Genomic DNA, 14,590 nt, shown 5'->3' on the forward strand with positions numbered 1-14,590 from the left:
GAAGCTCCAGGAAGACCTTACTGCAGTCTTCCAGAGCCTAAAGAGAATTTACTAAAAAAGAGGAGAACGACTGCTTACATGGGCAGATAAGTATAGGACAAGGATAAATGATTTAAAACTGGAAAAAGAGAGATTTAGGTTAGATGTTAGGAAGAAATTCTTTACTCCAAGGGAGCGTCCCTGGTGCAGGTTGCCCAGAGAAGCTGTGGCTGCCCCATCCCTGGGAGAGTCCAAGGCCAGGCTGGATGGGGCTTGGAGCAACCTGGGACAGTGGAAGGTGTTCCTGCCTATGGCAGGGGGGTGGAACTAGATGATCTTTAAGGTCCCTTCCAACTCAAGCCATTCTATGATTTTATCATAATTGTTCTGATCCAGTGGCACCCAGGCTGCAAAGTGTGATTTGCAGTGTGTGTCCTCCCTAAACCAGAAACATCCTCCTCAATATTACCTAAAACCCAGCAATAACGGGAGGTCAGATTCCCTAGGGAACCAGAGAAGTTTGCAGCTTTCACATCAACCCACGATTCCCTAAGTCCTGCTTGAACCACAGGCTGTTACTTTGTCTGCATGTCACGTTTAGGTGCTTCTGCTTTCCCAGTGAGGACAAAGCACTGAGCTGACACACGTTGCCTCACTTTCCAGGGGAAGGGCACTGCACTAGGAACATGCATTGCACACCAACAAATCCCAATTCTCTGCCCTGTGGGGTCAGGTTTCCTTCCCATGTGCTCCTGGACATGGGGACTCACCACAACTGAGCCTACCCCCTCTGCTTGCTGTGGCCTTTGCACCCAGCAGCACAAACAAACAAGATGCTGAGGTCTCTCTTTCTCAGCCTAGCTCTTGGAGAAAGCAGTCTCTCCCATGCTCATGGGTCAGAGATTTTCAGAGGAACAGACATTCATGCAAGTTGTTTTTTTACTCCAGAGATGCAAGGCAGTAACATCCAGCAGAGAGGCAATGAGAAACAACTGGAATTTATGGGGGTTTTCAACTGCCAGCACTGCTACTCAATAAGCAAACCACCTTTGCTAGCCCCAGAAGCCAGTCTTTAAGGAGTGTAACAAAGCTAAGCAGAGCATAAATCAACAGGGCCCAACACTTCATACAGTCTGCAAAGCTATGGATGCACTTAGCCCTTTGTGTTGATCAAGCCTCCTTAATCCTGACTAGCTTCTCATTTCTGGCAGTGCCCTGGATGGCAGTGAGTATTTCAGCAGACTGTCATAGGTGTACATTTGCACACAGGTTATTTGTAAGCACTCCAATTCCAGAGGTAGATGGGGCAGAGCAGGTGGCACAGCATCCTCCAGCCACAGTGGAGCATTTCATGTCTGTCACTGGGCAGCATCTCATTTTAAGTGAGAAAATAATAAACAGTAAATAACAAGAGACAGGTGATCTTGCTTGCTAACACACACCTTTCTACAGGTGTAAATATGGGGTTTTTTTTCTTTTTACATAGAATCCCTAATGCTTTCAAGTAGAATCTAGTCAGGTGTGAAAATGTTCAGTAGAAGAAAAGGCCTTAGAGTACCTACAACAAAGAGCATTTACTTTCAAATTAAAGCTGGAGAAACTTTGCCCAAAGGACGATCTGGCCCACAGAACAGCTCCAGTGAAGGGTTCTTTTGAACCAAATGTGTTTTACAGTTTTACCCACTTCTAACAAATGAGAAACATAAAGCAAGTGATCCATGGTTTGGCTCTAAAGGACAGAGGAACAATGTTCTTTTAATTAACAAGTGTGTTTTTCCTGAAGAAGGTCAGCCTCACCGGCCTTCCTGAAAGAGGAATTCCTTCATCAGGGATTTAAAGGGATTTGGAAATGGCAAAACTGTAAACTGAGAGTAGAATGGTCTCTAAGTGACTTGGTAAAAATCAATGATAAATGCTATTACAGTCACCACTCAGCTTTGACGTGGGAATTTCCTACCATAATAAAGATCCACCAGGCTGGCGTTTAAGCAGCACTTACTAGCCCAAGGTTATTTGCTCAGCAGGCTAATACACAGCAGGAGATGATTATTTTTTTCCTTTTCACTATGCAGTCACTTATGGGATGCCATGATGCTGCTGGCCAACAGCAACCATGTGAAAGAGCTTAGGACAGGCAGTGAAAAAGGACAGGGGCTGTCTTGTGCCCAAAAGCAGCTCATGACATCAGAGCTCACCATCTCCAGCTTGGAAGAGAAATCTATGCCTTAATGCTTCCAGACCCATCCAAACCAGAGTAACTCCCTCTAGTCCCTGGGTTCTTTGTCACCCCACAAGGATAAGAACCAGAGTGTGACTAAGCAAACCCTCCTTGCAGCTGGGAAGGAGGATAACAAGTCAAAGTACCTTTACTTCCAAGGACAACCAACATCTTAATCTATCCTTGACATATGTGAAATGTGTCCCAGCTAACAGCTTCTCCTCAGCTGCTGCTCATTTCTGCCTTTAAAACAATTCTAGCTACTGCACATCTGAAACCCAAACACTGCCTGCATCAAAGCTCGGATGGAATTAGAGACTTCAGCCCTAAGGAGACAGAGGAGATTCCTTTTTCAAGCAGATAGCAAAAAATCACATTCTCATTTTTACTCAAGAAGAACCATAAATTGAATCTAGCTGCTGCTTACTCTTTACTTTAAAATTCTGCTGTTGTTTCCCAAAGCATGTTCCCACCCAAAGAGCAACCACTGTCCTGACAGGGAACACGACTGCTCCACTGAGAAATGTGGGCAGGCAGAAAGGGACCCCACTGCATATCGCTTTGTCATCAGCCATATTTTAATTATAAAGAAAATTAATAACATCCTTGCCATTAGATATCGTTAAAATACACGCAATACATAATCTAGTGAGAGAAGCCTAGAGAGAATTATTTTCCCCTTTATAACAAAAATCACTCTTTTTATTACTACCTTGCTGTTATGTCATTAGTAATAGAGCTGGGGTTTCTTTTTCCCTGAGTTTGAAAACAAATTAGACCATTAAAATTGTACCTAGGAGCCTCCTTTACTTTTATGAATTGTTTCAGAATAATCTCTGAAACAGAAAAAAGAATCAGTAGAGGCCCTCAAGCAGACAGATATTAAAATAAAAAGGGAACATTTTCTCTGGAAAAAAAAAAAGCCAATAAATCTGAGGGAAGGATTTTTATTTATTTTTTTAAATTATTGTCCTAACAGACTACCACCTAACTCTGCACATTCTCAGTAAATTAAACTTTCCTCCAATGAACAGCTCTGTTATGCAGAGCTCAGACTCTGGTGAGTCACTGCAGCTGGGAATGTCACCTGGAGATTAAAGAGGACACAAGGAAGAGAAAGAGGGGGGACAGCTGAGCACATCCCTGGGAGAAGGCTGTGTGGAGCTGTGAGCATTTCTTGGTGGGCAGCTTGCAGCTGTCTCAGTGCTGTTGGTAAACTGCCTCCTTGATGCAGCCTAATTTATCTGATCAGAAAAGCAGGGACAAACCAGTGCACCTATTCACTTGGGCTTAACAGCTGTCCAGGCTCTGCTGCTAATCCTAACAATGTTTAGGGAGCTGGAATATCATCTCCACTAAGGGTTCAGGGCCTTATCCACTGTTTGCTGATGATTTTACATACAGTTTGTCAATGATCCATGACTTTTCAGTGATTTACAACAGTTCATTGTCCATTCAAACACCAGAGGAGGCAAATGACCAGGAGAGGTTAAAAGAACAGTCTGAAATCATGACACTGTTCATGCTCTGTATGTGAAGATGGGAGAAATGGCTATCTACAGGATTGGTGAAGGATCTCAGAATCAGATTCATTTTTAATTTGATCTTTTTCTTAGGGGCTGAATTCCAACTGCATTTGCCTGAGGAAGTATTCTCTTACAGGACATTAGCATTTGGCTCACTCATTTTTCTAAAGAAATGACATATAACAAATAATGTATCTTAGACTGCACTTAGGTGGAGGTCTGGGCCCTGTCCCCAGCTCTGCCCAGCCCTATCTACTCCTCAGTTTCCCTACTTGCAAATTAGGCATAATAATGCCATTACCTTATGTTGCTGCTGAAGACAAGTGGTTTTATAATTTGTATTTACTATCCACCTTGGGAATCATTAGACAGTACAGAACTGATTTTAGATGTTTAGCTCAGGCTCTGATGGCTTGCACACCTTCAGCAAAAAATCAAGCTGGTTGTCTTCACACCCAAGTAGCAAAGTCCAGAGTAGCAAAGTCCTCTGCAAACCCTGGGTATGACAGGATGCTGCTATTAGACCTGGAGATCTGCATTGCCCCCCTTCAAACTGGCCAAGCCTTGCTCTGACAAGCAGGATAATGCAAGTTTCAATATGTATTCGGTATTCTTTGCACATATTTTTCTTGCCCAGCTTGCTAATTACTAGCACTCCATGTGGAAATGAGCTCCCTCATCACCTATCTCTACCTTCTCTTTGATCCTGCAGTAATTAGATGTTGTATTTAATCAGTGTTATTTGTGTGACAAACTGTCACACCAGTTTCCTCCACGCCCCTGCTCAGAAGTTCAGTTCTGTTAAGTAAACAAGAGTTCAGTGCTTTTAGAGCTGAGCCTCATGGATAATCCTAAAGCATCCAAAAATCAGCCTTTAAGAGTCCAGAGAGCCACCAGAGTCTTTGGCCCCTTGAAAATCTATGTTTTCCAGTAGTGTCTCTGTTTTTACAAAAATTTAAAACCACCTGTACAAAGGAAAGTATGAACATGCAATCTAAAAATGGTCATAGCCAGTGTTTTCCAAATGGCTGAAGAACAGAGCCTAGAGTCTGGGACTTGATTTCTGATGTGCTTTGGCCTGGTTCCAAATTTGGGAATGATCAAAACATGGCCAGATTATAAAACCATTTTAGAAATTTGCACAAAGGAGATGAACTCAGATCCTCATATACCAGGAAAAAGAGTGAAGAAAAATCACAAGTTTAACATGATCTGAATTATGCAAAGTTGCTTCAGCAAGTTACATGGCCAACTCATGCAGAATTTCAGGGTGAATGAAGTTCCTGAAAGCACCTTTAAAAGCCTCAGCGACAAATCCAAGATGAGCGTGTTATCCGCTAGAAATCAACATTTTTCGATACTGGGGCAAACTGTTTACATTATATATCCCCTCATCATCAAATATGTCTGGGACTCTCCTCCATCTCTTAGATCAGCACTTATGAACACTTGAAAATTGTTAAAACACCAGTGCAATGTCCAAATGAGGAGCTGGAACGTTTTATGGTTTTATGGATGGCAATTCCAATGCCCCTCCCCAGTCTGCCTGCCTGTATGCTGGACCACATCCACTCGCCAACTGCAGTGCAAGGCCAAGCCTACAAATCCCTGAGCACATGTTGGTGTGATGCACAGAACTCCTTCAACTGCTCCAGGTAGAGGACTTGTGCTTCAAATCAAGGGTGTGCTTAACTGCTAAGGCCCAGCAGTGCAAGGGCAGAACAGTTTGTGCGATGTCTGTGCAGCAAATTAAGCCTGCCTGTAAATATTGCACAATATGGCATCTTGCAAAATAATTTCATATTTATTTGGCATTCTTTATTGAGCAGCCTGCTAGGAGCATCAACGATGTGTAAAATGCAACATGGGGATCCAAAGCAAACAGCTTTTGCTCTCTCCCCTCACCCCCAGCTTCTTCCCAAGCTAGTGACAGAATTATGAAAAGTTTGGGTTGTTTCATGGCTTTTTATAGTGCTTCTGCTTTTCTTTACCTCATATTGGTAGATGTCCAGGATCCTTTCCAGTGACAGCTCTTCAAAGTACAGTCTGTCACACTCATCAAAATCCGTGCTCACTGTCTCTGGGTTGCAATTCACGACCACGGTCTTGTTGCCAAGCTGACGCAGCGTGCGGATACTGGAGACAGCACACCAATCAAACTCCACACTGCTGCCTGCCAGGAGACAGAAAAGGGGGCAAGGGAAGGAAGGATGCAGAGACGAAAACATAAATAGATATTCTCAGCACTCCAGCTTAAAGGAGAAGAAAAAAAAAAAAAAAAAAGCCAGCATTGCCTCCTGTCAGCTCAGAGCCAGAAATGTAATTGTCCTCCCGTGGAAATTAATCATCCACAAAACGTGAAGCTCCAAGTACAACAGGTAAGTTGGCTCAGCTGCTCAGGAGTGACAGACCTCTCCAACATGTCTGTCATCCTGTGCTCATAAACACTTCAGTGTGCTCTTGCTTTCCATCCAATCACTGCTGCCTCCCAACCAATGCACTCCAGAATAAACTGACCAGTGGGATAAACCGAGTTCCTGTTATTATAAGACAGTGCTGCTTACTCCAGGAAACACAAGCATTTATATAGATGTGGTGGTGTGAAGAACAGAGGACTGAGGTGGCTTTTACCTTCCAGAAGAGCTAAACCAACAACAGAAGAATTACATCTCAGTGGGTTTGACATTCCTGTACAGTGACCCCAGGTAAGGCAGAGCAGTAGAGCAACACTTCTACAGCCACACTGTGATCCTTGGATCCAGCTTTAAAGGCTACAGTGACGATGGCAACACTGTGGGATGAGCACATCCTACTGTTCCACACCCTGAGTAAGCACTGTGGCCATCTTGAAAGGAAAGAGGCACAGAGGGGGCCTGGGTGAGCACCAGGACTTGGTGCTGGCCTTGGGCAAGATGCAGCTCTCAGGACTTGGGCAGCAGCAAGGGACTGCAGACTCCAGAGAATGCTTGAATCAAGACTTGTGCAAACAGCTACTACCCGCCACGATTCTGTGCTCAAACACCTAAAAAAGGTATCACAAACAGAGAATGATGCATAAAGAACATCATTCAATGGTTATTCTTACAGTCTACAAGAAAACCTTGGCCTCATCGTGCTGCATTCAGTCATTACATGATTGTTAACCATGATATTACTTTTATATACAATTGTGTGACAAGATATGTTAGAAATTCAGTCTGTGCTTAATTGCTGCCTCCACCACCTAGTCACAAACTGATGGCTGGCACAGGTCACTCCCTGACAGGCACATAAGTTGTTCCCCCACTTCAGTCAAACAAGAACCTCAAAACAAGCCTAAGTTTCAGTTAAAACCCCACAGAAAAAAAGAGGAAAATCAAATCTGAACCTGTATATTTCCAAGACAGGACACCAGATGCTCAATCAGTTTTTGTATTCCACTTCCACTACAAAGGTATTTTTATAGGCATAAGAAACCTCAACTTTGGAACACAATGGTCATCTGGAGCCCTCATCTGACTGCTTCAGAGACAACCTGGGCAAACAGCTGAACAGCTGTTAAGTGTATTCCAGGCACAGCCAGTAATGATCATATCCAAACACAGGAAGAAGGAAGACAGAAAATAAATAGTATTACTAGTAATGACTGTTAACCAGACACTGCTCCTCAGGAGACAATTGCTACATCAATACATGCATGGTTTTGAACTCATTTCCACGTTTCAATCACGTTGAGTCTACGTGCACACCTTAAAACTTACAGAGCACTCTGCTGGCCCATGCCAGTGGTGGAAAGATATTTATACTGCTTTTAGAGACAGACAAACAAACCCCCTTCCAGGACAGGAGATCCCCTCCTGGAAGCAGGTGAAGAGTGAGGATTGCTGAGGTTTCATGTGCACAGGAGAGATGTGCCAAAGCAAGCACTGAAGTTCAAGAGTGTGTAACTGCATTGACTCACATCATGTTTCTATTTGGCATATTAGCTTACAAGAAATGTCAAAAAACCCACTTAGGTTTGCATAGTTTTCTTTCTAAATGCAGAATACAGCATGACTTTTGAAATGGCCTCACTTCCCTGAAGTATTTTTATTTCTTTGCAGAAGTGTGAACATATTATTCATATGCAATATATTTTTAACTATTTCCAAATAAAATTCATAAGGGTTGTTTTGTTTCTTTTTAACCTAAAACTTAGCTTTCACAATGGAAATAAGAAAGATAATGCCACATGCTTAACTTCCATCCAAATCATTTAGCCTCTTCTAACCTGGAAGAGAACACTGAGTTGATCCCACTGAATTCTGATTACAATACTGAAAGCATAGAGGAAAAGCACACTGCTTACTTGCCTTCAAAGGATAAAAAAAAGTGAAAAAACCCCATAGCTATTGCACCTAGGAAAATAATATTCTACAGCTACAAGTAATTGTTTCCTCTAGCAGCCTTTATTTAGTTACAACCTCTTCCAAAGATGGTCTTGATGGATCTAATCAGAGCTGCAGAGCAAATGAGAGCAAGAACAGACCTGCATGTCTATTCTAAGCAATGAGGAGTTTTAGGTGGACAGTGCAAAATGTATTCACACACATTCTATCAGCTTGTGAAATACCACTGCCATCCTTTTCCCTTTTTGTAGCCATGCCACACAGCCTGCTGAACAGCAGAATCATTCACAAAAAATAAGCCTAATCATGGAGTGCTGCTCTTGATTTCAGTCATCTCAACATTCATGCTGGAAAGAGAGTTCAAAAAGACATGTCCTACAAGCAGTAACAGGAGTGCAGCATGTGACCTCTCCAATCCAAGCCAAGCAAATGGATGTAGTTTTCAATTCCAGCTTTCATAACCCATCACCACTTCTGGGAGATGCAGAGCAGACATATTTCTGAATAACAAGCAATTTTTTTCCTTGTCAATAATTGGAAGCTATTTGGAGAGATCCATGGAAATAAAAAGTGAAAGTCATCACATAGAGAATTCAGCAGTCTGTCTACCCAATACTCAGAGCCACGAGGAAACTGTTACTCTGTATAATGATCTGAGTGGGTTGAAAGAAAAAACAACATACAGAGAATTGCTTACACAAAAAGCAGCTGAAGAGATCAAAATATTTTCAGAATCACCTACACTTACAGCTGTAAAATACATAGTGACAATATCATCATGAGCTGGCAGTAAACATATAAGATAGGTATGAGAGCAACAAACTTCTGTACAAGGTATGATGTTCTCAAATCCTCAACATATGAAAAAAGTGAGATCAAAAAAATTCTGTAAAATTTCATGGAAATCACAACTAAGTACCAAGTGAAAAGTAATAAAATCCTCCTGTTTTTCAGGGTGTGAAATGAAATCCCAAAGTATAAAATACAAACCTTCTGTTAGGAATTGATGTCCTGTGCACTGTGCTCTGGAGGGTTTTTTCACCATATGAGAAGAGAAGCAAAGGAACCACAAGAATATCTGAAGAAGGCTTGAGGGGACAAGGAGAACAGAGGAGTTGTAAGAAAGATTTACCTATGTGGTATGGTCCACAGCCCAACACCATCACTCCACAGTCCTCAAATTTTACATCATGTTCCTGGGAAGGGAGACAAAAGAGTCATTAGGATCTGTACTCCACAGCACCTAACTCTGTGCTTTTCAGAATAAGCAGTTTCTGGTGTTCAGCCCAAATCCAACAATCAGATACTTCAAGGCTCCAGTCTGATCTTGCTCACTGCAGTGTAAATCAAGTGCAGCTCTCCTGGAATTAGTAGTGCTGCACCCAGACCAGAAGACAAACAGCACCTCTAATATGGCTATTCAAGCAGCCTAAGGACCTGAGAAGTTGATATAAAAATAATGTTAGGATGAGATAAGGGAAATAGGACTTCTGCATTCCCAGCACCTACCTGTGCAGGTACAGGTGATATGTGACAGGCTCTTAACAACACAAGGGCATTAACAGTAAATGCACTGGATCAGCATTGGAGCGAGAGAAAGTTCCAGGCCTGCTCTAAGGGGATTTTATGTAAAACCATCCAAAAGAATTGCTATGGAGACAGAGGCATCTGCAAGATTTCCAGAAATAACAGGGAATAGGGAAAAGAGATCAAATCAGACAGCAATGACACTGTTGTTTCTGAGGGTGCCTACCTGGCCATTGTAGGTGATGTAGAGGTAATTGGTCACTGCTGGGTATTCTGCTGCCAGGGTGTCAATCTGCACAAGAAACAAACAGGGATTGTGACCTGGCCAGTGCAAGACCTTTCCTACATGTAGATTTTTGCCTTCTTTTCCCTCTTTTCCTTTCTACTGCTGTTTCACTCCTATTATTTTCCCATCATATGAGGTCATCTCCTCATAAGGAGGTGACCTGAACTGCCCTGTGCTGTTGACACAGCATGTGCCTGACCTTGCCCCAACCCTGCAGCTCAGTCAACCCAACCCTCTACCATCTCTTTTTAAGCTGCAGTTTTAGCTCTGCACCTCTTGGGTGAAGCACCTACACAGCCCAGGAACTCTCCCCTACTTGCCAAGGCCCTCACTCACTAGTTTGTGCAGCAGATTACAAAGACTCCTCCAGGTCTTCTGTCTTTTATGATTAGACTGTCTGGAATCTTCAGACTCTACTCTTGACCCCATTTGACTCCCACACTGAATACAAACACATAATATCACTTAGAAATCATGTGGAGTGGCAGCACAATTACCATGTGTTTATGTTACACTATAAGTCATGCTTTGATAATTAAATGGTACACAAAGCAAGAGTGATTTTAAGCCACCCTTTATATGTAGTTTTCAACAATTTCTTATCTAATAAGTCACAAGAGAGCCCAGAAGAATATTTTGCCCATGAGGCTGTTCACAAACTATTTTTGTCAACTACTCATGGCATGTTATACTTGGTAACCAGTCCATCTGGGTCACCAGCAACTGCTGAAGTTTCCTGAATGAACATCTGAAACATTTCTACAGAGAATACTGAACACGGAACAATATGAAAGTAGTCTTGACATGAATTTTGATGTGATAGACCATTTAAAAATCTGTCCAAACTTCAGGCACTTCCAGGAATCCCAACTGCCTGTCCAAACCCTTGTGAATCGTGGAGAATGTGACCTTACATCATTAGCACCATGTGTCTGCTGCTCATTACTGTTGCTAATACTGTGACTTGTACTTCATGGCTCCAGAAGAAACATATGCTTTGAAGGCACACAGGCAGGCACAAGTAGAATGACCTTATTAAGTGAACCTTGGCACAAAAATCAATCCAGCACTGCAGTGCCATATGCAGCTGAAAGAGCACAGTGCAAGACCAAGCACGTTTCTGTGGCCAGGTGAGCCACAGAAGAAAAACAGCAGCTGGAGAACAGAAAAAGACTTGGCACCTCGAACTGGGCCTGAGGATACAAATGAACTCTTTCAGAAATATTCAGTAGTTTGGGTTTGGTTTTTTTTACCATCTTTAAGGACAGAAAACCAGCTGGTGGCAGTTTAATACCAACATACCTTAAATGCACCTACTGACCCTGCCATGAATACCAGATGAGCTCATTAGGCTCATGCTATCACAATGAATAGCAAACGAACCCGTAACAGTAGCACATTTCAAATAAAGTATTAGCCTGTAAAAATTTACTACCAAGAGAGAAGAAATGCGCTCTCCATGGTCCTACCATGGTGGGCCAGCATTTTCAGCCTTTTCCTGAAGCCACAAAGAATTTGAACAAGAATATTCTGAGTGTCTCTTTGGGAATGTTCATGGCATTAGATTGTTGCCTGCAGTGCAGAAGGAGCAGCTACATGGGTGAACTGTGTTCTCCTGACATCAACATCTGAACTCCTGAGGATGTTAACAGAGCCAGGGGTTTCTAAAGACACGGAGGTCTCCTGCCACTCTTGGAAGCCCCCACCAGGCCCAGGGATGTGTCTCACATACCTGCTTCACCCAGGGCACTATATTCTTCCTCAGTCTCAGCTCACGGCACTGGACTTCAGTCAGCCTCAGGCATTTCCCAATCTGCTTGTCAGAGAACCCCATCTGCTTGGCTCTGCTCAGTGTCTCCTCTGGAATTGTTTTGCTGGGATTAAATAACAAAAACACCTCTGCATGAGGCCTTACAGCAATAACTAGAAGATGAGTGTTTTTGTCTCTAAACTGCATAAAGTTGCTATAGGGTCATGCATGTGAAGGCAAGAAAAGGAAGAAGACTCAACATAAAACATCTTTTTTACCCTTGGTGCCCCACACAAACACTTCTGTGGTAAAGTCTGTAGGCAGAAGTAAAACATTTACTTTCCCTGCATTTTTTGAGGCAGGAATCAGTGACTCATGATGAGATCCATCAGGCTGGTAGAAGTTGACTGTACTCACATGTTAGTTCAAAACCACCTGGCTTTTAGTGGGGGCAGAGGAAGCCACAGAGGTTGCTTCTGAAGGAGAAGTTCCTCAAAATTTCCACTATGTCCAGCAGAGCTAATCCAGAGGGCTCTGACAATTGATATATTGGCTGGCCCAATTAGAAAAGTTAGCAGTACCTTTGTGATGACATAATTAAGAATGAAAAAATTCTTCTGCAAGCCGTGGTCATTGTGGTCTCTCTTTTAAGACAGCCACTTATAGCTCTCTTGCCAGATATTAGACACATGCCCCTGTTTTAAAGATCTATTGTCCTCACACACCTACTGTTCACAAAGTCTAAAAGATAAAAAAAAGCAATGATCTGGTTGTGAAACAGCTACAAGATAAACATGAACCCATTTTTGAAGGCTCCCTTCTCCTTGGTGGAGAGGTCAAACACCTAACAGCCATTTCTTACTGTAGGCTTTCCTCAGTGCTGTATCTTGAAGGTGTTGAAGCTCCAGGAGAGGGATTTGCCATGTGATGCAATGACTAATCCAAAACCACTTTTTTGAGGGGAGAAGTTGCCATTGTATGCAAAAGATAATGAGTGTCTAGGAAAGACTGAGGACTGTAACATAACCAACTGGTTTTCCTCGTGATTCATAAAGTGCATGGGGATGTAGAAGCTCACCCACAGCCTGTGAGAAAAGTTTCACTAGAGTGTGTGGATGCTGAAAAGCTGCAACCTAGTGAGAAACTTGAACAGAAAGAGAAGACCCTTGCTTCCAAACTAGAACAGCTCATCCTTAACAGGCTACACCCCAGGAACTAAAGACCCATGGAAAAAAAAACAGTTGTGGGAAGACTGCTTTGCCTGTGGGAGGCACTCACACTGCAGTGGGTTGGACAGGACTCGTAAAAATTAGAACCATGTTGAAGAAGTTCACAGAGAACTGTCTCTGGTGGGGAAAACCCCATGACATAGCAGAAGAGACTGCTCTCCCTAATCGAGCTGAAGAATTTTTTTTAAAAAGTGACAAACTGACTAAACCCCCCATGTTTTGTCTCCTGGCACTGTCAGTGAGAAAGAAAGAAGGACTGGAGGGTTGAGGGTGCAGAGAAAGGTGTTCTAAAGGTTTATTTTGGTTCTCATAACCCTCTTTTAATTCTATTAATAAATTTTTCCTTATACCTTTTATGTTTTTAGCCTGTTTTACCCTTAGAATGTTTTCTCCTAATCCTTATCTCACCACATGAGCCTTTTAGTTTGTCTTTCCCCCACCTCTGCTCAGCTATAGCAGAGGAGAATAAGTGAATGGTTTTTCATGGGTGCCTGTCTTCTAACCAGTGTCAAACCCTGACACCACAACAACTCTATGGCTATTTACCATTTCAGCCTCCACAGAGGACCTACAGGGATTCCTTTTTTGGATTCAGTATCCCTACAACTCCATGCCCAAATCTTAACTTAATATCTCCCTTACATTCACCCTCTCAGACTAAATTTTAAGCCTAGGCCTGACCAGACTGGGCTGGACCAATCATTATGTACGTGCTTCCACCTCCTGCCTCTCACTGCAGCTGCCCACTCCACTCAAAGGCATGAAATTCTTGAAGCTCTGGGATGAGCCATTCAGAGGCATAACTGTGCCCTGACCCTGTGACCACTGTGCTGAGCTGGGAAACACACCCACAATTTGTCCCAACAAAGTTTTCTTTCTGTTGTTGAAGATGTTCTGCCCACCTTCTGAAATGGCCAGTCTTTGGAAAAAGCATCTCACTTCAGAGATGGGTAGCAGAAATGCCCTTTAGAAGCTCATACACAAGGTAGGTTTTTTTCTTGTAACAGTCTCAATAGACCCTTTTCCATATCTTAGTGTTGCTTCTTGCATTAGGCAAATGGAGAGAGGGCATTGACCAGGGAAAGCAGGGGTACCTTTTTGATTTCATATTCACAACCAGGGTCTCTCAATACTTCCATAATTCTTGTTCTCCTGGTTCTGCTTTTCAAAAGTCCTGGTTTTTGTTGTTTATTTCAAATACATTGCTTTCCCCCTGCCATTTCTGAAGATCAGCATTTACCTGTCCATTTTGCTCTTCATTTTTTAATTCTTCTCCATTCCCTCTTCATTTACTCTACTCTTTTCTCTTCTACTCTTCATTCCACTTTTTTTTTACTCCACCCTTATAGTTTCTGCCCCCTCTCTTTCTAAGCTACCTTTTCTAAGCTTAGCTTTTGCAAAAACATTTTTAAAAGCCTGTATTTTTATCAGTACTACATCTTTACGTCTTCATTGCCAAGAGCATCCTTGCCTGCTCAATAAATCAATATTTTATGAGCAAGCAAGTTCTGAATAAGGAAAATGGAATGATTAACAAACAAGCCATTTTCCTAAATCAGAGTTTTTGAATTATGTCCTTTGTTCGATGGTAATTTAATATAAATACTATTATTTTATTTGTGTGGGAGAAGACTGGTAAGACCATTTTATTGGAACATGTCAGGAAGCTGAAGCATAAAAAAAAGTCATTGGACTGGATTTTCCTCTC

At 42.4% G+C, this 14,590-nt stretch overlaps 1 protein-coding gene across 1 annotated transcript in view; it reads right to left on the reverse strand.

Annotated features, from left to right (window-relative positions):
• CPS1 (carbamoyl-phosphate synthase 1) overlaps positions 1 to 14,590 on the reverse strand; it is a 114,494-nt gene that overhangs the window by 25,860 nt on the left and 74,044 nt on the right. The window contains exons 25-28 of the mRNA XM_041411687.1: positions 11,636 to 11,777; positions 9,844 to 9,909; positions 9,223 to 9,286; positions 5,715 to 5,896 (exon numbers count right to left, since the gene is read on the reverse strand). Coding sequence (XP_041267621.1) covers positions 5,715 to 5,896; positions 9,223 to 9,286; positions 9,844 to 9,909; positions 11,636 to 11,777 — 454 coding nt within the window. The remainder of the gene's footprint in view (positions 1 to 5,714; positions 5,897 to 9,222; positions 9,287 to 9,843; positions 9,910 to 11,635; positions 11,778 to 14,590) is intronic.

The sequence above is a fragment of the Onychostruthus taczanowskii genome, unplaced genomic scaffold, assembly GCF_017590055.1.
Source record: "Onychostruthus taczanowskii isolate IOZ18803 unplaced genomic scaffold, ASM1759005v1 scaffold37, whole genome shotgun sequence".
Taxonomy (NCBI): Eukaryota; Metazoa; Chordata; class Aves; order Passeriformes; family Passeridae; genus Onychostruthus; species Onychostruthus taczanowskii.